The 25,225-nt window shown below is 35.4% G+C and overlaps 1 protein-coding gene across 4 annotated transcripts in view; it reads right to left on the minus strand.

The window, feature by feature from the left end:
* The window catches only part of TASP1 (taspase 1), a 269,597-nt gene that overhangs the window by 231,856 nt on the left and 12,516 nt on the right, over positions 1-25,225 (minus strand). For 3 of the 4 annotated variants that reach the window (XM_030310108.1, XM_030310109.2, XM_030310110.2), the window contains exons 3-4: positions 23,581-23,648; positions 21,236-21,304 (exon numbers count right to left, since the gene is read on the minus strand). In XM_030310108.1, the coding sequence (XP_030165968.1) occupies positions 21,236-21,304; positions 23,581-23,648 (137 nt within the window). Of the gene's footprint in view, positions 1-15,498; positions 15,650-21,235; positions 21,305-23,580; positions 23,649-25,225 lie in introns of those variants that run through there. The other variant, XM_030310111.1, reaches the window with a different exon arrangement.

Consider the following 25,225-nt stretch of genomic DNA (forward strand, 5'->3'; position numbering starts at 1 on the left):
ATGAATTGTCTACACAAAACTTGAGCCCAAATATTCTTAACAGCTTATTCAATACTCATACTCCAGCATTTTTGCAAACTCAAATATCCACCAACTGATAAAGTGGATAAGTAAAACATGGTATATCTATACAATGGAGTATTAATCAGCAATAAAAAGTAATGAAATACTGATACATGGCAAAATGTAGATAAACCTAAAAAACAATGCTAAGTGAAAGAAGCCAGTCATAAATGATCACATATTGGATGATCCAATTTATATGAAATGTCCAGAATAAGCAAATCCAAAAAGAAGATCAGTGGTTGCCAGGGGTTAGGAAAGGGGGAATGGGGGGTGACAGCTAATAGATCCTGCATTTCTTTTGGATGTGATTCAGATGAACTAAAATTAGACAGGGTGATGGCTGCAGAACTTTATGAATATACTAAAAACCAGTGAATTGTATACTATAAAATGGTGAATTCTTTGGTATATGAATTACATCTTTAAAAAGATATCATAAAGAAAAAAAAAATAAAAGCTTACATCAACAGGCTACATAGAACATAAAAGCCTGGAATCAGAAGCCAGTCATGTATTTGAAATCTAAAAGAAAAATACTGCCTTATTTTTCTAATACTGTGAATACAGTTTTTAAAAATATATACCATTAGTCTTGTTATGTCAAGACAATATCATACATAATCTCCCACCACAAATATGGGAACAAAATCTAACAATAAAAAATCTTACAATTAAAAAAAAAAATCATGGGGACAAAGTCCCAAAAGATTTCATTAAAAAAAAAAAAGAAGAAAAGAAAAGAAAAGAAAAGAAAAGAAAAGAAAAGAAAAGAAAAGAAAAGAAAGAAAAGAAAAAAAGACCCAGGGGCGGAAAGATTAGGTTGACACTCCTGAGAGTCACTGCATAAATGAAAGGCCTACTCCAAAATAACTAAAGGCCATAAAAATGAACAATTCTACCTCACATTCTAGAAAATTAACTCTGTTCTAAGGTAAGACCAATACTATCTAAGAAATCAGGGCAAATCTGGATCAATCCATAGATCACCAAAAAACTCAAGTCATCTACAAATGTCCCCAGTTTCCTGTATTTCTGCAAGATCCGAGAAAAACTGACCAAAACATTAAATCTTCCTAGTATGTACCTACAACTAGAGCAAAGGGGTCAGGGATTGAAGAAAAGGGCTTTTGTCCTAATGCAGTTAGATAATCTAATTGTCCACAGAATATTAATAGTAAGATCACAGGATGGAAAATAACAAAAAGGTTATATAATTAAATAGATATGAGTAAGTAGATAATAAATGCTTTGAGCACCCAAAAAGAAATGGCCTACAGCAGGCTTCCTGAAGGACATTAAACAAAAGTAAAAACTAGCCAGGAAGGTAGAAAATGACAGTTGGTAAAAATGATGTGAGCAACATATAGGCAATGGGAAAGTGTCAGAGCCACAGAAGAAACATTCAGGAAAAACGGTTTACTGGAGCCAAATATGAAGATAGAGCTATGCTACTCATCAGAATCTGAACCTGACTGAAAAACACTGAGAAGCCAGTCAAGCTTTCTGTATAAGAGAAAGTCAAGGTTAGCATATTGGTCAAGGAAACTAATTGACATTCACATGTTGTATGAAAAGGAAGGGGAGAAGACTGGAATCAGAGAGACTAAACTAGGGGCTATTTTACAACATAGGCTTGAAATACTAACTACGTGGCATGGAAATCATAGAAATGGGAACACAAAAAAAAGGGGGGTGGGGATCAGAACTTTGAAACTTGAGAGAGAAATTAAACCACGAATAAGAAAAGGCATTTTATAAGATGTTGGAAAGAGTATGCATAATTAGGCATAATGCTTCTGAATAAGGCTTTCCAACTTAATATTTCTAGCTAAATCAGTTCATAACTAAATCTTGGGAAAGAGAACACAACCAAAGAAAGATTATGGTTTAAAACAGATGAAGTCTGAATTCTTGCCTTAGATTATTTCATATTTTGAGAACCGAACAAAGAGATTATAAGTAAATTACCACATTACAAAGGTTTTGTTTTGTTTTACTTCACATAACCTCCTTTGCCTACTCATGTATATCTTCAAAGTATGAAAAAGGAACTGAAATGTGAGGAAAATGTGAAGCATCTACCCATATGCAGTAATTCCCAAAATACACACACAAGGTTGCACCAATGTATACACTATTTCAACAATCTTTGAAATGGAATATATCAGCTAATGAGCTCTGCCAATTTTTTCACAAACTGAACAAAGTTATTCTTTTTTTTAATTCTTGTTAGTTAACCTCTTGGTTTCAGTAGAATTCAGTGACTCATCACTTACATATAACACCCACTGCTCATCACAACACAAAGTTATTCTGAAAATGACTACTGCATGATGATTTAAGTTGACATTTTAAAAATATATAAGAAAAGGTAAAGAAAATTAAAGGATACCTTAGAAACATTTTTTTCAAAAATATTTCTCCTACTTTGAAATATATTTATAACTTCAAAAGTATGTCCACTGAACTTCTGCTTCTGATTTTGAAGTCATAATAGGGATTATACTGATCTTCCTAACTAGAAAAATCAGGCAAAATATATAGCAAATGGAGTTCAATCAACAGCCAGCACAGGACTGTGATCCTGAAAGAAGAGATGCAAATCAGACATCTCAACTTAATTCCCAGAAATATTTTCCAGGCTATAGCACAGGGAAGAGAAACCCTAAAGAGAGTGAGGAGACAAAGTTATGAGTGCAAAGAGGCGAAGAAGGTTAGAATATGCAGTATAGGTTACAAAGAGGAAAGAGCTACAAAGAGAGAGGTCTAAAGATACAGAGTCTTTAAATAAGTATTTAGTCTGCATATATTTGTTAGGAAACTACCAAGGCCAAAGAAAAAAGCTCTGGAAAACAGTAAGCTGAACAATTTCTGCAGCTCACACAGAAGCAAGAATAGGTCATGTTCCCATCAGCCAGCATGAGGCTATCAGGGAAAGTCTCAGAAGGTAATGCCTCAAAAGTTAGACCAGATTAGTCTTAGAAAGGTTACTGTAGACCTACACTAACAAAGTTTTAAAGCAAAGCCTCAAAAAAAAATCCAAATGATTTCAATGAACAAGTATGCCCCAAAGAAGTTCCACAACAGCCGACTCCCAAAGATACAAAATTCACAATATTTAGTATAAAATCAAAGATGACCACACATGTAAATAAGCAGAAAACTATGGTCCATATCCAGAAGAAAGTATCAAATAATGAAGAGAGACCCAGAAATGACACAGATAATAGAATTAGCAAACAATTCCAAAGGTAGCTAACAATGTTAAAATAGTTCTGATAAACATAATCTATATATTCAAGTAGGTATAGAAAAACATGAGGGTAAAAAGAAAGGAAGCTATAAAGAAAATAAATAAATTGAACTTCTAAGATGAAAAATATAATAATATAAGGTAAAAAACCCTTTGGAACAGAAAAACTGTTTACAGTAGGTAAAAATGAATAAAATCTTAAGTACAGACTTTAGTTAGCAATAATAATGTGTCAATATAGGTTCATTAATTGTGAAAAATACACCATACTAAAGTAGATGTTAGTAATAGGGGAAATCAGGTGTTGGGTATATGGGAATTCTCTGTACTACCTTCTGAATTTTTCTGTAAATCTAAAACTGTTCTAAAATTAAAAGTTTCTTTTAAAAAATCAACCCACAGCTTGGGAGAAATTTTTACAAAACATAAAAATAAAGTCCTTGTATCCAGATTATAAAAAAAAATCCAAGCAACTCAGTAAGACAAACCATCCAAAATTTTTAATGGGCAAATAATTTTATGTACAGATTGCAAATAACATGAAAATAATGAAATTAGTCATATTAACATCATTAGTCATTAGGAAATGCACATTAAAACCATGAGATGCCACTACATAACCTGTATAAATTTTTTAAAAAGTAAAATAAAATAAAAAAATAAAATGGCTAAAATTAAGAAGACAGACAATAGCGGGGTACCTGGTGGCTCAGTCAGTTAAGTATTGACTTCAGCTCAGGTCATCATCTCACAGCTTGTGAGCTGGAGCCCCACATCAGGCTCTGTGCTGACAGCTCAGAGCCTGGAGCCTCTTTCTGATGAAGGAATCTCAAAAGCATCATGCTAAGTGAAAGAAGCCATTCACAAAAGGCCACATATCATATGACTGTATTTAATCCAAACTCTAGAAAAGGCAAAATGATAAAAAGCAGATAATGGTTGCCAGAGGTCAATGAAAAGGAGGGGATAGGCAAACAGGCATTAAAAGGGAATTTTGGGGGTGCCTGGGTGGCTCAGTTGGTTGAGCACCCAACTCTGGACTTTGGCTCAGGTCTTGATCTCAAGGTTCATGGGATCGAGCCCCACTCAGGTTCTGTGCTGGTGGTGTAGAACCTGCTTGGGATTCTCTCTCTCCCTCTCTCTCTGCCCCTCTCCCTCACACTTTCTCTCTCAAAATAAACAAACTTTAAAAAGAGAGAAAAAGAATTTTAGAGGTGATGAAAATGTTATATACAACTGCAATGGTGGTTACATGATTGTATATATTTGTCATAAAATCAAACTGTACACTTAAAATTGGTGAATTTTGTTGTATATAAATTACCCTTCAATAAAACTGACAAAAAAGAAGTGTATCTCTCATTTGATATAAACTGATCACCCTATATACTAATTTTCCCCTTATAAAAAATATACATTAAGTTTTTTAAATGGTCATTTTTTTATTTTCTGACTTGAATCAGTTTGTTCAACTAGAAAGCATTATGCCAAATCAGTAGCAAGCAATCCTTTTAAAATTTGTCAGAAATTTTGTTACTCCCATGTTCAAAAACCTATAATGGTTTCCCATAATACTCAGAATAAAATCTAAAGTCTTAATTTCCAAGATGTACAAGACCCTACATAATCTGGCCCCTCCCTCCTCACACATACTATTTATAAGCCGCATTGACCTCCTTGTAATTCCATGAGCACACAGAGAACATTCCCACCTCAGGGATTTTACATTTGTTCATTCATTCCTTTGAAATGCTGAGTTTAGTGAGTCACTCTAATAAGAGAAAAAGCCAATAAATAAAGACTGTGTGTTTATGCAGAAACATACACATATACATATATATAAATAGCTGATGTTCCATGGGGATAAAGTGTTATAAAGAATAGGCTGAGTAAGAAGAGATAATGGGATAATTTTCCCTCTAACCAAAAACTCCCTTCCCCAACATCTTTGCATGGCTTTCTCCTCCATTTCATTCAGATCTCTACTCAAATGACATCTGTGGGCACTCTGTTTACTGAGTTATTAGCATTTCTCCAAACTTCCCCAACCATTTTTTTTCTCTTACTATCTTATTGTTCTTTATGGCACTTTTTACTACTTGACATTATATGTACTTTCTGTTTGTCTAATTCTCTTCATAGACTGTTAAGCCCGGTAAGTATAGTAATTTGTCTTTTTAGATATTGTATTCAGATGTCTAACGTAATGCTTGGCACTTAGTAGCTACTTGATAAATATTTGCAGAATGAATGAATAGGAGTTAATTACAACCAGATATAAATAGAATGATTGTGAACTGTAACCCCTTAAGCTGATACTTATTGATTCTTACAGGTTACCCTTATAGAGAAATACCAGAAAAATGTAATAGAGTATTAAGAATTCAATCTTTTCAGGGCACCTGGGTGGCTAAGTCAGTTAAGCATCCAACTATTGATTTTGGCTCAGGTCATGATCACACAAGGTTTCGTGAGTTCAAGCCCCACAGCAGGCTCTGCACGCTGACTGTGCTGAGACTGCTTGGGATTCCCTCTCTCTCCCCCCCTCTCTCTCTCTGCCCCATGCCCACTTACACTCTGACTCTTTCTCAAAATAAATAAGGAAACTTAAAAAAAAAAAAAAGAATTCAACTGTTTCACAATTAAAACAAGAGAAATGAAATAAATTCAAGCAATAGCATTTTCAGCTTCTAAAAGATGAAATTTTAAAAGCAAAATATTTTTTCAAGTTTATTTTGAGAAAGAAGGAGTGGGGGAGGGGCAGAGAGAGAGGGAGACACAGAATCCCAAGCAGGCTCCATGCTGTCAGCACGAAGCCCAATGTGGGGCTCAATCCCACAACTGCAAAATTATGACCCAAGCTGATATATCAAGTGTCAGGCACTTAACCAACTGAGACACCCATGCTCCCCAAAAGCAAAATATTTTTTAAGTTTATTCATGACTTTCAGAGGAGACAAAGTTTTACAAAATAAGATCCCTCTGACTGTGTAACCCAGCAAAGAGAGATCAGGAAAGCCAAAAATGCAAGTCAGGAGCTACACCCCCATCAGGACATGTAAACCCTTTCCTATTAGTAAAATTTGCAAACACCGAGCCAAGGCAAAGATCTGCAAAGCATTACTCTTTCACTACAAACCACAACCTGTATTACCCATTTAACATCCTTTGCTGAAAGCATAAAATAAGAACTATTTGCAAAGCTATAGAGTATACTGTACCTCTGGGGATCTATTATGAGACCTCTATTATCAGCTCTTACAGATGCAAACAATTTAGCTTTCAAATGTTGTACAAAAACTAGACTGGCACAATATAAAATCATTTTTATATAAAATGATTTATGTTTGTCCAATTTCTAATCTCCCTTTAAGAAGTTAGACATTTACAGGAAATTACTGGTATGTTAGTATTCATACCCTGTTATTCAAGTACAAATCAACAAACACACCATTAGATGAATAAAATACAGTAGAATGAAATTATGTGATAATATGGTTTCTTATTCACATGAAGTATGCCAAGATATCAAAATTATTTTAATCACTACCTTCATTAGCATGCAGGTTAGCTTTATTAATCTAAAGCTGATGAGAAAGGGAAAAAATAAACAGGTTCTGAAACAAACTAGCTGTTGAATCTCTTTTAAATAGAGTAATAAAAACAGGATGTACACTCCATGTTGTTATAGCCTTTCTCAAACTAACCCTGATAAAACCTGTGTATACATATCCTACCTGACACTATCCTAAGAATTACAAATTCTCTAGTATTTTATCATCAATCATCATTATTTACAGGATGAATAGAGACCAATGAAAATGTATTTACCAAAAAATCATTTGGGGATATTTTGTTGGTTTGTTTGTTTAGCAGCTAATGAAACTCAAACTCTCAAGAATGGGATTACTGAAGGACTTCCAGTTTAGATACCTCTGTGGTAGCATAGGTTAAGTTTCATTCATTCAACAAATATTTATTGGACATCTATGTGCCAGGCAAATCTTTTCTGTAAAGAGCCAGATATATTATACAGCTCAGGCTTTGTGGGGCACACAGGCAATTCTACAACTACTCAACTCTGCCTTTCTAGCATGAAAGTAGCCAGAGAAAATACAAAAACAAATAAGCATAGCTTTGTTCCAATAAAACTTCATTTATAAACACTGAAATTTAAATTTCACAACATTTTCTGGTGTCATGAAATATTCTTCTTCTCTTGACCTTTTTTTCCAACCATTTAAGAAAGTAAAAACCATATTTAGCTTGCAGACTGTTCAAAACCAAGCAGCAGTCCAGATTTGGCTTTCAGGCCATAGTTTGTAAATCCATAATGTAAACCATGTGGATATAGCAAAACAGAAAAATATCCTTGCCCACATGGAGCCTCCGTTCTAGATAAGAGAGACAGACAATAAAAAACTAAATAAATTAGATGGCATATTAGATAGCAGTAAATATGATGGAGAAAAATGAAACAGGACAGGAGATAGGGCATGGTCAGAGGGCTATAATGGGGAGACAACACTACAGCGGTAGTTACAATTTATTTTTCAAGTGTTTATTTTGACATAATTCCAGACTTGCAATAGTAGTACAGTATCTAGAACATATTAAGAACTCCAACTTCCAATTATAACCAAAATATAACCCAATTAAAAAATGGCCAAAGGACTTGAATAGACTCCAATAGGCATTTCTCTGAAGAAGATACACAAGTGGTCAACAGGCACATGAAAAGATGTTCAACATCAGTAATTATTAAAGAAATAAAAATAATAACCACTATGATGTACCATCTCACACCTATGAGATGGCCATACTCACAAAGACAAAAAATAGCAACTGCTGGCAAGAATGTAGAGAAATTGTAACCCTCATACACTGCTGTTGGTAATATAAAATGGTTCAGCTGCTGTGGAAACAGTTTGATGGTTCCACAAAAAGTTAAACACAAGAGTTAGTATCATCTAGCAATTCGGTACTCAGACAAATGCGTGTAACAGGAATGTTCACAACAACACTCTTCACAAATGGGAAAAAGTAGTAACAACTTAGATCTGCCTGTCAATAGATGAAGGGATAAATAAACTGGCATATACATGAACAATGTTGAATTATGCTCTACAAAAAAGAAGGAAGTACTAATACATGCTACAATGTGAATGAACCTTAAAAACATTATGTTAAGTGAAAGTCAGACACAAAAGATCACATATTGTATGATTCCATTTATATGAAATATTCAGTACAGGTAAATCCATAGAGACAGAAAGCAGACTGGTGGTTGCCATGAGGTTAGGGGAGGAGGGAATGGAAAGCAACCACTTAATGGTACACGGTTTCTTTCAGGGAGATAAAAATGTTCCAGGAATAAGACAGAGGGTGGCAGTAGCACAATATTACAAATCTTTAAATGCCACTCAATTACTTTAAAATGACTAATTTTGTGTTATGTGAATTTCACCTCAATTAACCAAAAAAAAAAAAAAAAAAAAAAAGCAGACACAAAAGAGTTATTTACAGCATGATTCCATTTCAGAACAGGCTTTACCCCAGAGTGACTAGAAGGGGACATAACTGGCCTTCTGGAGGGGTGCAAATGTTTTGTTATCTGGGTGCTGGTTCCACAGGGCTATGTTCACTCTGAAAAATTCAAGGAGCTGTCCCTTATAATAAACGTGTATATTTTTCTATGTGTATATTATACGTCATTAAAAATTTTTGAAACTATAATGTATAATTCTGAAAATAAAAGATTAACTGCAATTTTTTTTTAACTGTTACCATTGTGGGGTAAAAGACCCAAGGAATCTCTCTGTATTATTTTTTTAAGTTTATTTATTTTTGAGAGAGAGCAAGCAAAAGCATGCAAGAGGGGCAGAGAGAGAGGGAACCAGAGAGAATCCCAAGCAGGCTCTGCACTGTCAGTGCAGAGTCCAATGTAGGATGTGAACCCACGAACTGCAAGATCATGACCCAAGCTGAAATCAAGAGTCAGACACTCAACTGACTGAGCCACCCACGTGCCCCTCTCCATATTATTTCTTACAACTACATGTAAGTCTACAATTCTCTCAAAACAAAAAGGTTTTTTTAAAAAGAATCAGAAAACTAAAATTTCCAGATTCCCATCCCCAAAGATTCTGATTTAGGTCCTCTGAGGTGCAGATAGGGAATGTTTTCATTTTTTTGAAAAAGCTACCTCAAGTGATTCTAATCCAGGTGGCCACAACTCACACCTTGAGAAACTCCAACCTAAATGAATTCCAAAATCTGTTTAACTTCACTTTGTGAACCTCATCTAAAGGAGGGTTTCCCACGCATCTATCAGCAAAAGCATGGAAGAGGTGAGAAGCAAGGAAGCACACGTGAGCTAAGAGAGGCTACAAAAGCTAACCACTTTGGAAGCCAAGACTCAACTTTTACTGCAGAAAAATTAGGTGAACTGGAAGATTAATAAAATGAGAGAATTACTGAAAAGAACATACAAAGCTTTCTGGATAATCATCACAGATGCAGCCACAGGTATTATGTGCAAATCAATGACTTTTCTAAGTATGTTTTCCATTTAGAAGTAGTGGAATCAAGATAAGATAAATGATGTTGGAAGCTAAATGTCCTTTAGGAGGTTAGCAAGAAAAAGTTTGGAAATCAGTGCAATATGCTTGTACTTATGGTCTTTTCTGGTACATTCTTCACCACAAAACACTGAAAATAATATTTTACTCCTGAGACAAGAAGTAAATAAAGGAACAATTTAGTTCAAGTTTAGTTGGGCCATACAGTATTTTGATCTGCTTTAGCTCCAGCTCTAAACTCTTTGGAGTGAGATACTTTGGTTCTGGTTCAAACTGCTTTGATAGGAAATTTTTTGAAAAGTCTTTAGTTTGATTTGAAGTTCATTTTCAAAATAATAAGTTAATATTTCAGTCCAATTCCAATTGCAAAAATTCAAATCAAAGCTCATTCCACTTTTACCCTTACTTTTGGTAGAAATCCCTGTTAAGCTATCAATTCATTTTCTAGGCCTTTCCAACAAGACAAAAATTGGTGTATCTGCCCAAGCCTTATTTTCAGCTTTACCTTGAACTGAAAATACAATCTTAATTACAAAGCCTCCTATACTTAAAACTGGCAGACTGCAGGCCTGAGAGAATGCATGCTCCATGTAGCCAGGTATCATTTTTTCAATAGAAGCTAGAAATACATATTTTTTAGTCTCCTAATTTTTAAATGTTGGCAACAAATTCCAATTTTTATGAACTAGTCTAACAGCCAATCAACACATATCTGTGAACTGTCTCTTCTGCAACCTCTGGCCTAATGGTTAATAAGGTATTAAGCTTCTGTTGCAAAATCTGAGCTTTGCTAAGTCTTCAGTGAAAACTGAATACACGATACAGATTTCAGGCAAAGTAGCTCTTTGACACAAATGCCAGTCCAAACAACAAATCATGATTTCATTCTCATGCTTAGTTGAATATTTAAAATACTGAATATTCTTTCTTCTTGCTGCGTAAACAAGAAGAACAAATACAGAAGTAAGCCACTACAAGCACTGTAGTCTAACTACAATGTGTCAACACACTTTACTAGAAAGAGCCAGGTTAGTGTCAAATGCCACATATCTTCTGATTATGACAATTAGAACTTATAATACTATTTTGCTTCTCCAAATAAGTCAGATAAGCTTTCTACCCAGAATCCACAAGAAGAAAGATGAATCATGGTATTCTTCTCAAGATTATGTTGGTCACCATTAGTCTACTTCATATGGAACTTTATTTAATGGTGAACTGACATATCAAAATGATAAAACACGATATTCTTTGGAGCCAGTAGTTTGGAGCAGAAAAACTCAAAAAACAAAACACACACACACACACACACACACACACACACACACACACACACAGCTTACATAGCTCCATGGGGTGGGGGCTTCAATATTCAGGTAACGTAAAAAAAAGACAAAGAGGAAATCAGGTGAAATAATTAAAGGATAGTAAGAACCTATCTATAAATTAGATATCAGATTCCACATTGTTTTAGAAAGTTGGTTCTCATCTCAGTGTGAACTGTAATGATTTCAAGATCAAAGCAATAAGCACATGAAACTAAATAAGCATTAAATTTGAAGAAATTATGGCATTCAGATGGACAATATTTACAGGAAGAAAAATTCTTGGGTAAACAAAGAAACAGTAACAAGGTAACCAACTCAGAAATCTGCTCAAGTACCCTGTCCATGAAAATCACAATTAGTTTACCCAGGCCTTGCCCTTCCCCTACCTATCCTCCACAACTTTCCCATTCACCATTTCTCTACACCTCTTTCAGGATACAGGGGATGGGCTTAAAAAGGTATAAATCTACCAATATATACTGCCTGACTTGTTCAGTTTGGGGGGGGGGGGGGGGTGGGCACCATGAAAAGATGGTAAAACTACGATAAAACTTTTTTTTAGTACTAGTAATTTTTTTAATCTTTAATGTTTTATTTTTGAGAGAGAGAGAGACAGAGACAGAGAAACAGAACACCAGCAGGGGAGGGGCAGAGACAGAGGGACACACAGAATCCAAAGCAGGATCCCCGCTCTGAGCTGTCAGCACAGAGCCCGATGTGGGGCTCGAACCCATGAGCCTCAAGATCATGACCTGAACCAAAGTCGGATGTTTAACCGACTGAGCCACCTAGGTGCCCCTACTACTAGTAAATTTTATTTAACTGGGTTAACCTTGTTTTGACTGACTGACTGACTGACTGACTGACTGAAGAATGTGGACAATAGAGATCTGCCACAAGGAAATTACAAGATTATGGATTTGTCGTAATGTCTGATACAATATTGACCTAAAAAGGAGAATTTTCACAACTGGAGCTAATTAAAAGGTCAAAGTATTTGTTACCATGAGACTGTAGACAACATGGTTGGAAAGAAGCTGGACAGAACATTCCATTTAATATCCACTTTGTGAGTAGTTGTTAACTCCTTGAAAGATCTTCCGGCCAAGTGATATCAATGTGATAGGAGCATGTTGTGTCTAAAAATATGAGAAACATGCAGCTCCCAACATAGCACAGGGCAATTTACCATTATAAATATTCTTAGTTAATGCTTCTGTATAGAAACCAGTAGATATTTGCAAATTCATTTTCAGGTCACTGAAAACAAAACCCAGAAAACCTTTTTTTTCTTTCATCCATGTGTTGAAAACGAACTTAGAACTATTCTCTAAAATAGGATCATATTTCACTCAAATACTAGCCAATTAAAAACAAGCAAGACCCACTTGACTGATATATACTATTGTTTATGTTAGATTTTTAGCCACTTAACATTACATTAAGAAAGACTGGAAAGTTTAAGAATTAATGGACTCTAACCAATAAGTTTCAGCAGCAGAGTTAGCCAAAAACATTTTTACTAGGCCCAAATGAGGTATCTTTCATTCATTAATACAGAACCACAGGGCATACTTAGACATCAGAGGCTCAATGATCTAAAAAGAGTTCCTAGGGAAACAAAAAACTTTCCATTTTCATTCTGTAACTGCTCCTTAATGACAGAAAGTATTCTTTCTTTTTTTGGCATTCTCTTTTCTCTCTACCTCAGGACATATTTACAGATGCACTGGCTGCTTTACAGACATGCTAAAAGTTCTTGCTGTGGTTGATCAAAGTTGGAATGCCTGAGGAAATTACTCAACTTAGACAGCCCGGAATTATATCTAGCCAAATAGTTACAGTGCTCTACTTTTAACACGTGTTAAAGTAATATTTTAGCTATCCTGGATGTAAGTTGAGAGAACATTTGTTTGCATCACACTCTGTGAACATTTGAGTCAAATATAGTATGTTGAATACCCAGTTTTAGCATCTGCGACAGTTCATTTTTTTAACTATTCAATAACACAAAAGACAACATATTTTATGTTGGGAGAAAAAAAAACCTTCACACACAACAGCATATGTATTAGGAACTAAGACTTCTTATGATCTTCTTGAAATATCCAAACTCTTCTGGAAATGTCAGAATAAATGCAACAAATGTTTGATACTTGTTCATTAGAGCATTTGTTGATCTGGCATACAGTATTCTGTCAAAAAATAGGACCATATTTTTCCCTAATTTATTACAAAAAACATTTTAATAAAAAGCACTGCAGATCTTTATGAATCTCCTTTCTATTATTAATCTGACTAATTTGCAAATAAACATATATCATAATTAATTAAGTAGAAAAAGGACATCACAGCAATTTACTTTCATGTTTTTTTTTTTTAATTGAAGGCCACAGAATTGCAGTACAAAGAGTTACTTGTCAAACACAACACAGATCTCTAAAATAAAATATTGGCTCCAATATACTTGCACATCTGAAATAGTTTTAAACTTTGTTTTAGTTGGATTCTTTACGATGTCCAGGAAGAGGTTAGCACACACAGTACCTGAAATTGTCCTTTCCACAAGAGGTACAATAGAAAAGACAAATGTAGCTGTTTCTCTAGTAGAGCCAAATTTGGCATCCACATACACTTCCTTTCAAAAGGTTATAAATAATTATACCTTTTAACCATGTTGACAATAATATGGAAGTATCACTCAAAAAGAATCTAACAGACCATGGAATTAGAGTAACTTAAACCATCCTTCTATCAAATGCGAGGTGAGGACATGGTAAGAATTGGAAGGGAGAAAGAAGTATTACTAACTTAATAAGTAGTAACTTATAATGCTTCTTTTTATTACAAAGACTTCCAGCACACTAGAAAATGTTAACATCTGCATGTACTCCAAGAGAAGAAAACATAAATAAATGCCTCACCCTGAATCTTCTAAGAAGCCTAACAAGTGTTAACAGCGTTGATGTCCTATGTTATAGTATAAGCATGTCATGAACTGCCAAGAAATGTGTGTACCATGAAGGAGGTTAGACCCTGAGTGAGAATGACTACCAGTAAAAACTCCCTGGCAGTGGTAATGACCAAAGAACTTTCATCAACTGGAATGCCTAGAATTCAATTTTAAGCTGTTTGCTCCTGCATCATTCTAGCATTTAGGTAAAGCCTACTATACACATAAAAACTAGACAGACAGAAAATGAATCAAAGAGAATTGAAGCAATATTTTGTTCTACTTTGGAGGAGTTAGGATGTTATCTTGATTGGATTCCTAAAAATCATGTAACTTAAGTTTCTTCCTCATTCCTTTCCAGATTCTAAATAAAAGCCAGGTCTGAGAAAATGGGCAAAAATTTAAAATCAAAGGGCAGTCTTACAGATTGACCTGCATGATATCAGCCCATGATTTTGCTGAACACAGAAAAAGCTTCTTAGCCAAGAAATTACAAAAAAATAAAAAAATTTAAAAAATAAAACAAAAAAATACAGTAGATATTCAATTATAAAACTGATGCCCCAAATGCACAAGCACATGCACACACACACACAAAATGATTCAATAATCACTATACTATAAATCTAAGGGCCAATGAATCTGATAACTCTATTAATACAGGACAAGAAGATATTTTACACTCAATTCATAAGTCTAAATTGCTTTCACACGGCCAAAATACAGATTACCACCAATTCCACCATTCCACCAAATGTGGCTTTAATATATAAAAGTAGTGTAGTATGTTCGGAGAAGAACAATTCCAAGAGCAAAATGAAGGTTCATTGATAAAGCTACATGCTCCTCGGGAACTGCTAAGTCTGGTCTTGGACCGTATCTTCTACTAGATTTAGCCAATATGAATACATCTGATAAGGTCCACACAACTCATCAAGAAATGGCTAGAAAAAAAGTGAAAAATGTTTCATGTTCCCATCAGTACAAAGTAAAACATAACAAGCTCTGTACTTCAGTGTTCTGACTTCATCAAAAACTAATACATAGTTTTGATGCAGTGCAAAATTAATTTAGAATGTAATAAGTGACTCAGTCTTCTTATTGTTCTAAAAAAATTTAAAGGAAAAAAATCACTGCTTGTCCATTAAGCAGGTACTTTGTGCTAGAGAGCACATTTAATTTCTAGGGTCTTACAAAAAGAACAGATAGATGTACCTATTGTGTAAACACAAACAGTAAGTTACAAGTTGCCCCTTAGTATTAAAGGCAAGAATCAGCATCAGTACTCAAAAGTGTTTTAAAAAGAGCGTAACTTACTTTTACTGTCCCAGGCTAACTGGGCTCTGTCTGGTGCTTCTTTGTCTGCACATGGCCACCCACAGCCTGTCTTCTAATTAAATCAATGCTCTAGCAGCAGAACAAGCAAACAAGTTGCCTCCCATCTGCGTACAGCTCCTCAGGACACATTTCCCTTGGTCAGAAGGTGGAAATTCTTGGGAGAGGTGATTTTCTCTGCCTCTTCACAAGAAGAACATGGACACTTGGCTGGATGCAACTCCATGAAGTGTAACTGTGTATGTACACCTCAAAAAATAAAACAAAAAAAAAATGCAGAGAAACATAAAGACTCTATAAACAGCTGGAATACACAGAAATACTGAAGCACCACTGGAAATAATGCTAAACAGACAGGCAAATGGGGTAGTTGACTGAAATAATCAATGATACTAAGTTGGAAAAAAAAAAAGGAAAAAGAGCATCTAAAGTCAAAACTCAAATTTTATGCAATGAAAACGGGTTAAGTACTACAAAGGAAAAGAAGTAAAACTCTGCTTCAAGGGGTGCCTAGGCGGCTCAGTCGGTTAAGCATCTGACTCTTGATTTCTGCTCAGGTCGTGGTTTCCTGGGTGCAAGTCCCGCATCAGGCTCTGGGCTGACAACGCAGAGTTTGCTTGGGATTCTCTTTCTTCCTCTCTCTCTCTGCCTCTCCCCCCCCCACACCTCAAAAATAAACACTTTAAAAATGAAAAAAAACTCCTTGCTTCAAATATATAAACACAGATCCTCCCCATATTATAGAGAATAAAAGATATTTTCAATTGAAGAGAAAAATGAGACTTTCAAGAGTGTTAGGTCTAAAATTGGACTCATCAGTCACATTATGGTTAATGGACACTTATGTATTTGTGAGCTAAATGCATCAAACTGTCTTTCCAATGTGTTCAGCGCAGCCCCTTGGGGGAGAGGAGGGGCGGAGGAAGCAAGGAACCACTGACATACTCAGCTACCCTCTGCTTATGAAAAGATGATTTCTGCAAAACAGAAAATGTTCAGAAAATTGGAGATGCTTATTTATTTGCATATTTTTCTAACCTCCCAAATAAACAGAAATGCCTATAAAGCAAACCCCTATTTATTTGCAACAACAACAACAAAAAACAAACACTGAAGTTGGGTAGGGGGCAAGATGTGGTTAATTGTCTACTCACAAAAACACCACAAGCAAACTTGCAAGCAGGTTTGTTGAGAGAAAGTGAGGTATATCAGCCCTTCCCATATGTTTCCTTCCATCTTAGATATACCCATATGCCATGAGCAATCCATACCATCTCCATGACCACTAAGCATTTCAAGGACAGGCAAGCCTTAGGTGCTCTCTCTCCCAGGGGCATATAGACAATTCCAGCCCAAGAGAAGGGGGTGTGGCTTAATCCTGCAGCTGCCCAGAGGCCTGGACCAGGGTACCAACAACAGACTAGTACACAATGATGACCTTCTGGAGATCCCTGCTTTAAAGAAATGCATGCAGAGCTGGCTCTGGGTATAAGAGGATGTAGAGACAGATAAATGTGTAACAATATTATATGTACTAATTAAGTATATAATAATGTAAATACTTTTTTCTCTCTCACACCCCAAACTATCAGCCATCTGAATAAGAAGTTACTTCTTAAATAATTTTCCTAGAGTTTATAAGCAAGCATTATATTGGATTATATAGAGACCAAAGACAATAGACTGTTTGAGGCAGACAGATATGAAAATATGTGCCCAATATAATGTGCTCTTTAAATGCTAAAACATTTGAACAATAAACTAGCTTCAACCATGAACTACCATCTCCTCTGACCACAGGGAGCCTTAAAGGATGAATCAAATCAAGTCAATGAAAGAACTGCAGGGTCCACTTAGAATAACATAAACTCAACAAAACATTTTCAACAAAGGAGACTGTGCAAGTTGCCTTTCACTATATGAAATGTGAAAGCTATATCTACCACTATGTTTAATGCACAATATTCTACCTACTAAAATAACCAGTTTTCAAAATGAATTGGCCAAAATCTCTCAAAGTCTACACCAAGATATTCAAACTCTCAGCCAGATTCATCAATAACCTCTCCAAAGTCTGTCATTCCCATATCACCTATAATTCCTTATTAGAAATTTTAAAGCTGGGTCTTAATACTTTTATAGAAAAACATCAATGTGCAAAGAGAGTTTCAGCAAGTATTTTATGAGTAGTGTGTTTTCCATCAGAATCCATGATACACTTTCTACTTTAGCAGCTGCATCATGACTCATCCAGATCTAAAGCCAATTTCCTCAAAGAAGAAATTCGCATTAGAAGCTATACCATGTGAAATGTGCCAATTACGGTCTAGAATTTACAATCCACTGCCACTACCTGAACCAAAACTATTCCCGAAGCAGCCATAAAAACAACTGTCTTCCAGATGCATAGCCCCAGATAGGAAGATCAAGATGCTTCATGATACCTGTCTTCTCTACTATGAGTGACATCAGAAATGTACTATCCAATAAATAGAAGTCACTTTCCCATCAGTTATAAGGATAATCTCAAAAAGCTATAAATAGCTAAATGAAACAATAGAACCAAATAAATTTAACAATAAATTAAAATATGATCTATAAACTGACATTTCCATTTCCTCCCTCACATTTTGAAGATAAACAAAATACACTTTGGTATCATATCATTTTCATTCCCAAACTGCAGAACACCTCTCAAACAGGACTGGCCACCTTCCCTCCCAAAACCCTGAAGAGAGAAGCTGGTCAGTTAAAGGCAGAAACTTATGCACTCACCTCCTCCCTTATTAAATGATGGAAACACCCCTCTAGTGTCCAGAAGTGGTTGTCTTAGGATGACTCCACTTGTCTGTAGTGGTAGATGAGGAAAATGAAACTACACAAGGTAATCAGTTTCCAAAAAAAGCTCAAAATGATGAGTCTGGGTGGCCTGCATTAAGTGTGTATGTGTCTCTAGGTATAAACTTCTTTTATCTTGTCTCTTCCTCCCCTATGGCATGGAGTTGAGCTCATTATACTTTTGACTATTTGGGTAACTGCAATTCTCATATTTTTTTTTTAAATACAAGGCCAGATATCCCTTCTAGCCAGTAAGGACCATGAAACTACTTCAGTCATTTCAGTCCACAGTGTTCAAGGAATTCAAACCGATTTCAGTATCTGCCTAAGTAGTAAAGTAACAGGTTTTTAAGAGGGGGCCCTTTTTTTACTCAAAAAGTACATCCCAAAGTCAAAAAGCAAAGGTATGGCTTTGGTAATCAGGACAAGACTTAGCTTTACCAAATAGATTGATTAAATTAAAGATAAGCAGTTACTCTCAAAGTAAACATAACACATTATAAATCAGATTCTCTGGGACTTTTCAGTAAGCTGAAAGGACTCAAAATTGCTATGTATATCTTTCTAAGTATAGAAAATATTAGAATCTGATTTTCTTGTAGCTTTCCATTGACCCAAACTATTATAATACTCCTTCAACTGAACTCTACTTGAAAACCTCACCTTGTTTAAAGGTGGTGAATCAAAGTGGCTGAAACTGCAGGGGGCAGTATAAGCACAACTTCCAATACAATTCTTAAGATTTAAGAAAATTCTTCCAGCTAGCCTTAGCCTTTAAACTATTAACATATTTCAAAGACTCCACATAAAAATGATTTTTTAAAGATAATTAATTGAAATTCTTCTCCAGATTTAACAATGGGGGTTAGGGCGAGGAGTACACTACACTCACTCAGGTCAGTATTCATCCATATAACATAGTCCAGTCAAAAATAGAACAAGTTTGTTTAAAAAAGAACTTCTTATCCACACTCTTAAAAAACAGAGGTCATCATTTAAAACTATAAGGCTCACTTACTCATGAGCTACTTACTATTTCAGAATGTATCTTCAATCACTTTTAAGCATAAATAAGTAAACTCTTAAAGTATGACTGATTCATCACTGGAGAAAAATGTAACAAAATATTCAACATGATATAAGTATAACTTGAGAAAATTAAAGTTATTTTAAGATGAAGAGAAAAGAAAAACTTAATTTTGCTCAATTTTGTATTTATAGTTGCCATTACAGTATATCCCCCAGCTACTCATTAGCCTTCTTTTTCTTTCCCTGGACCCACACTGACTCCATGCACAGATTATCTCAGGACATTGTCTTATGCAAAAAGGACAGTAATTTGCAATTAACAATTGAATTAAGATAGATGAAGCTTTCCTTGTGTGTGTGTGTTTTGAGTAAAGGTAAGATCTGGTAGTTAGTATATCAATCTTCTTTCTTGAAGCACTTTTCTCTTTTCCTCCATGATAATTAACCTTTTCTTGACATTGTAAATATGTGTCATTGACAGTTACCATAAATATTCACCTCATATATATCATTTCCAAAGCACTTCATAATAGCAATAATTACTAACTTTTAAGGGGTGCTTACTATGTGCCATACAATGACCTAAGTTGTTGTCACACGTTAATTCGGTTAATCTTCAGAACTCTATGAAACAGAAATTACCCCCATATTATAAATGAGAAACTGAGTCAAGGAGAATCTGTGAGGTGCCCAGGGCTAATGACTGGTAGATCTGGTATAAGATGCATCAGTCACAAGAGGAGGGAACAACATACCCCAAGTTATGGTCTCTCTCAGGGACCACACTACAATAGAACTTGTACCCATCATATATGTTCACCTTCTCTGAATACACTTGGGCCAATCTGAAGGCATTAATAGGATAGATTAAAATCTACAAAGAGTGATCAAAAGTGTAGCTCTACAACTAAGCAGGGGAATAAACAGAAAACAGGACTAAGACTTCTGGTAAACTCCTGGACAATTTTCGTAGGGAAAAGCAAGGCCTGGCATGACTGGGTAGGTGCTCTGAAATGAGGGTGTAAACAAAAGAGCCACAATCCAGTCAACTTGGGAAGACCTACTCCATTCACCTCCTACCTCAAACTCATCACTGTTTTATCTTCATATCTTATTTGATTTCCCAAGTAGTGTTCTCAACCAGAAAACTATTGGCTCACTATAATCCTCTAAATAGACTGATACAAATCTATCTTCTAAAAGTTCGATCAACAAAAGTCAGTCTTCTGAAGGCCTCAATATCTCCAGGACAAATTCATCCTCAAAGTTCCAGATTATAAGAACAAGGAAACACTCATAGATTGCAACAAATTATAGCAAACTTGAGAGCCTCTCCACTGAATTCCTCAATGTCTTCAGTTAACCAGAGACCAACTTAACAATCACACTGTACATGTCACACTTCACAGAGCATAGCTTCAGGATATAGATCTGTCAGGCTTATGAGGAAACTTCCCTTCCACTTCAGATACTTCTAGACAGCTGAAATTTTTTCTTCTCTAATATATTACTTTTGGGGAAGAGGAGTTAACTTCAGGAATTTTCCTACTGAACATATTAAGAAAATTTAAGTACCCAAACACCAGTAACTTTAGTATTCATGAATCTCACAGAAAGGTGCGGGGGGGGAGGGGGGAGGCAGGGTTGATTTAACCAACTTTTATGTTACTAAGAGAAGTCCCCAAGGAAAATAACCTAGCAATATCACAGGGCTCTTCATAACTTTGTTAATACAGTTGGGAAACACTGGTCATATAATTGATGGTTAACTAACTCAATACTTTTATGTCATTTAAGAATAATGAACATAAACTCATAAATATTTTCAATAAAACATAGAGAAAAGAAATACCTCGAGTTCCACCAGAGCTGCGGTCACTGCATCTGTAGCAAGAGCACCAGCCTGTAGCTTTTCAATTGCCTATGAAACCAAGGGGAGAGATTATTCATTGTAAAACCACAACTTCCCAAATAGTCCCAGAAACTTTCCAAGGCCATAAAGAAGTATAGGAGACATTTGAAGTTAATAAAAATTGATCACTAGTCCCATTCCGTACCTCAAGACATAAACCACTTAGATTTAAGACAAGCAAGTGTTTATATTTAGTATAATTTATGATATAGCTCACTGATAATTCAAATTAAGACAATGAATACAATCTAGCCACTAAATGAAAAGTGCAGGCAATTTAATAAGTGGAAGGGCTTCAATCATCACAGGGCAATTCAAAATAGCCATAGATATTATCAAATTCAGTTTCATTTAAATATCCTGATAATTCAAAGGAGGGCACTTGTGATGAGCACCGGGTGTTCTATGTAAGTAATGAATAACTAAATTCTACACCTGAAACTGATATTACACTGTATGCTAACTGGAATTTACATAAAAATTTGGAGAAAGACAAAAATAAATACATAAATACCCTGATAATTTATACTTCATATTCATAATTGAATCTCAGACTTAGCTAGTAACATCTTTTCCCACTGTTTTCCTCTCCACATCCCTAACTAAAAAGCAGTGACTCTCAGTCACACAAACATTTAGATGGACATATATATGTGACAAAAGCATTTTTGGTACTATAGTAGTTCCCCCTTATCCTCAATTTCAGTTACCCCCAGTCAAATGCAGTCTAGAAGATAATCCTCCTTCTAACATATCATCAAAAGGTTAACAGTAGCCTAGCGCTTACATCATCATGCTTACATTATACACCTCACTTCATCCCATCATGTAGGCATTTTATCATCTCACATCATTACAACATGGGGTAAGTACAGTACAATATGATATTTTGACAGAGAAAGACCACATTCACATAACTTTTATATACACACAGTATAACTGTTCTATTTTATTATTGTTGTTGTTAATCTCTTATTGTGCCTAATTTGTAAAGTAAACTTTCTCATACGTATGTATATATAGGGAAAAACAAGTACATATAGGGTTTGGTACTATCTGCAGTTCCAGGCATCCACTGGGGGTCTTGGAACATATCCCCCATAGATAAGGGCAGACCACTGTACAAAATATTGAGATAAACAAATAATGTTCTTTTGTAATATGAATTATACAGAGTAACAGCCTATAAAATCACCTTATTTCTTAAGTATAAAGGGGAGAGAGAGAAGGAAAACTGATTTCTAAATGAACAATTAAAGCTCTAATTTAGTCAACAAAAGAGAATGCTCAAAAATTAAGAGCTGTATTCCTCATTAAGCTTTTAATAAGTTCATTCATTGTATCGATTGAGAAGGCTGATTATACATTCAAAATGTATTAGGATTCTAGGACTATAGTGATATAAAACATTTCAGACAATAAAAACTTTCAAAATTAAAAAATAAGAAAAAATATGAAATAGTTTAGAGAACTTCTAGCTTCATTATAAATTTAAAAAATGATAAAATCCTTATAACAAAATTTTCTTACTTATGGGATTTCATTAATGACTCATAATCTTTCTTTTCAATGGTATTTAAATATAAACGAAAAGAGCAGGGAGAGACCCAAATTTACTCGATATATAATATCCATTAACATTGTATTTGCATAAAAAGTAATGGATGCTTTGCCAGTAAGAGTATACAGTCAAGATCAAAATAAAAACAAACAATATTACTTCTGAGTCCATTCCTGCATCCAAATTAAGTATTCAACAATTTAGCAAAACCTCAAAAACCAAAGAGAAAAAAAAGCACAACCGAGAACAAGGGCAAAGCTAAACTCAGGAATGACAATGAATTTGCTATGATACAAACTACATAATGAAAAACAGAAGGAAAAAGTACAGGATAATCTCCCTAAGAAAGTACCCATTTTAATTTTTTATTACTTATTTTCTTCTCTTCATTGAAAGATACACTGGCTGCCTTTGAAATGTTTTCCCTACTCCTTCAATGGAGCTCAATGCCTTTTGCAAAGATTAAAAGATATATGATTATGTGCCCACATTTCCAAAAATACAGACTTTAATCTGGGAAAGGGAGGGAAAGATCTAAGCATCATTTGGAGAATAAAAAACACAAACAAAACAAAACAAAAGACCCCGCAAATATGAGCAAAATAATTTCCTGGCCCAAACTAAAGACTCTCTTCTAAGTCAAACCTTAAAATTTTGAATTTCAAGGTAAAGCTGCTTGCTGGTCAAAACTGAAATGTTTCCATCATACACACTCTGTTCATACCTTCTGACAAGCTCGTTTGCATACATGTTTATATTCCTTGGCTTTGGACTCAGAATGATAACCCGCACCTGTAGTGGAAAAAAACAACCGATTGCTAGTCATCATTAAAATATCAGATATTTTGCTTATATCATATAAATAGTTCATACAAACTAATGCTCCCTTGGTGACAATAAAAGTATTATCCTACATGTATGGAGTTTTCAAAATCTAATCGCCTCCTTCTCTACCATAGCCTTTTTAATGCCATGCCTTACCTTCTTTTTCAAAGGCTATTTTCCTGACAGAGGCACTAAAAATAGCTCATATCCCCAAAGAGACTCCACCAAGATCATCTCCTTTCAAAAACCTCTCTCCAAAGTCAGGTATTTTTTGTTTTTTTTTTTTGGTCTGGAGTTGATAACCCAGGAGGTGTCAGGGAAAGAGTCCCTTCACTTTCCTTTCTGTTGACCTTTAGAAAGCCCCTGCCATTTGGCAAATAACTGCTCAGAATCCTGAATCCTTAAAAATAACCAGAAAACTAGGTAGTTTCTACATAACATTTGAAGTTATTTCCCACAACCACCAAAATACCATCACTGCTATCCAAACTTTTTACACCCTCTCACTGCTGGACTGTAGCTCAGGGTGTCTCTGAAACCTCAGTGACAGCACATTCATGTATGTCTATAAGAAATCCTGGTGTCCCTGTCTCTTAAACACCTAGCAAACTACTCAAGAGAATGGCTCTGAAATCTGTTGCCCTAAGAGGGTGAATACTTGCTTAGTTAGGGATTTGAGAATAATATAAATAAGAAAGAGGGGCGCCTGGGTGGCGCAGTCGGTTAAGCGTCCGACTTCAGCCAGATCACGATCTCGCGGTCCGTGAGTTCGAGTCCTGCGTCGGGCTCTGGGCTGATGGCTCAGAGCCTGGAGCCTGTTTCCGATTCTGTGTCTCCCTCTCTCTCTGCCCCTCACCCATTCATGCTCTGTCTCTCTCTGTCCCAAAAATAAATAAACGTTGAAAAAAAAAGAAAGAAAGAAACCAAGACAAGGGCCCTGAAACTCTCTTGATGATTAGGCTTCTAAACAAAGTTCTTTAACAGAGAACTCTGAATCACTTCCCCCAACTCCCCTGAACCAAGGCCCTACAGGGGTCCAACATAAAGAAGGTTAAGAACTGCATTTCTAAGCCTCAGGGCTGTTCATGTAGGCCTACAGACTCTAACACAAACCTAACCCACCTTTCCTCAAGTCAGAGAAAAAACTAGCCCATGAAGCTATCAATCAGGGACCCAGGAGAGCAGAAAAGATGCAAAACCAACAGGAATCCATACACCCAAATTCTAATCCTATTTCTCAAGAGAACTGCGAAACTTCATACAGCCTATGCCAATATTTAACAGGCCTCTTTTCATGCTTCTCTAACAGGTCTGTTGCCTTAGATCTAGGGGCCTCAATCTTTCAGCAGTATTTCCCAAATCATGGGACACTATTGCTAAATAAATAACTTTAGTGTATGGATGACAGTTTTAATAGGATTAACATACAACTCCCCTTTGAATAAGGGAAAAGTCTCAGCATGGCCACAATACATCTTTAATATCTGGTTAACATTTGCTAATTTCTCTATTTAACAAAGGAAAGGTAGGCTCAGGATCTAAGC

This window comes from Lynx canadensis, chromosome A3 (genome assembly GCF_007474595.2).
Source record: "Lynx canadensis isolate LIC74 chromosome A3, mLynCan4.pri.v2, whole genome shotgun sequence".
In the NCBI taxonomy this organism is placed as follows: Eukaryota; Metazoa; Chordata; class Mammalia; order Carnivora; family Felidae; genus Lynx; species Lynx canadensis.